This window comes from Suricata suricatta, chromosome 16 (genome assembly GCF_006229205.1).
Source record: "Suricata suricatta isolate VVHF042 chromosome 16, meerkat_22Aug2017_6uvM2_HiC, whole genome shotgun sequence".
In the NCBI taxonomy this organism is placed as follows: domain Eukaryota; kingdom Metazoa; phylum Chordata; class Mammalia; order Carnivora; family Herpestidae; genus Suricata; species Suricata suricatta.
The window spans coordinates 11,007,903-11,009,146 of NC_043715.1; the positions used below are offsets into that span (position 1 = coordinate 11,007,903).

General features: G+C 39.5%; 1 protein-coding gene across 1 annotated transcript in view; it reads left to right on the top strand.

Annotated features, from left to right (window-relative positions):
* Nucleotides 1-951: 951 nt before the first annotated feature.
* The window catches only part of DUXB (double homeobox B), a 6,703-nt gene continuing 6,410 nt past the window's right edge, over nucleotides 952-1,244 (top strand). The window contains 1 exon segment of the mRNA XM_029924219.1: nucleotides 952-976. Within this exon segment, the coding sequence (XP_029780079.1) occupies nucleotides 952-976 (25 nt within the window).

Below are 1,244 nucleotides of genomic sequence, written 5' to 3' on the forward strand. Positions count from 1 at the left end.
GAGCCTGGAGCCTGCTTTGGATTCAGTCTCCCTTTCCCTCTGCCCGCCCTCCTCCTGCTTGTACTCGTTTCTAAAAACAAACATTAACATATTTTTTAAAGACGGGTGACTGGGTGGATCCGTCGGTTAAGCTTCAGCTCAGGTCATGATCTCACATTCGTGGGTTTGAGTCCTGCGTCAGGCTCTGTGCTGACAGGTCAGAGCCTGGAGCCTGCTTCCAATTCTCTGTCTCCCTCTCTCTCTGCCCCTTCCCGCTCATGTTCTGTCTCTAAAATAAATAAAACATTAAAAATTTTTTCAATTATTTTAAATAATTAAAAATATATAACATAGGTAGATCTTTCCAAAATTATAAATAACATCAAGCCAAAATAATTAAAATGCCTGAGTACTAAAACATTATGGAAAACAAAATGTTTTAAATATATAAATGTACATACGTATGTGTATGTAAATGAGAGAGCATAGATTCTAAGTCATATTTGGAAAGATATTAGGATATCTTTAAAACTGCCTGGTAGATGGGGTGCCTGAGTGGCTCAGTTGGTTAAACATCCGACTTCAGCTCAGGTCATGATCTCAAGGTTCGTGGGTTCAAGCCATGAACCCATGGCTCTGTGCTGACAGCTAGCTCAGAGCCTGAAGCCTGTCTTTGGCTTCTGTGTCTCCCACTCTCTCTCTGACCCTCCCCTGCTCATGCTGTCTCTCTCTCAAAAATAAATTTTTAAAAAACCATAAAAAATTTTTAAAAATCTGCCTGGTAGAATCTGTACTTCCTCTTAATCGGATTACTTCATGTTTTCCCCTAAAAGTGTTGAACATTAATGAAGGGATTTAAAAAAGGGTACATAAGAAATGGGCAGGTCACTCTTGGGATTGATAAGCCTGTTGTCCCCCACAGCCGCTCAGCTGCCCACTCACCTCTGCGAAGTCCAGGCACCTCTTCCCAAGATGGATTTGAACAGCACTGCAAGTGGTAAATTTTCAACTGAATTTTGCTTTCTTCTTTGATAATGCCACATGCTTTATTTCCCAGAGTTTATAAAAGTTAAATCACAATCATAATTAGAGGGGCAGATTGTTGGAACAGGAGGTATTTTGCATTGATAAGTTGCGTTAGAGGATTGATGGGTGCTTTAAAATTGGAGATTCTAGAATTTAAAATTTTAAGGTTAACAGCTAGGAGTCCCACAAGTAGGTTATCAAGTTTTAAAGTTGACACTGTAAATGGAAAAAAGCATATA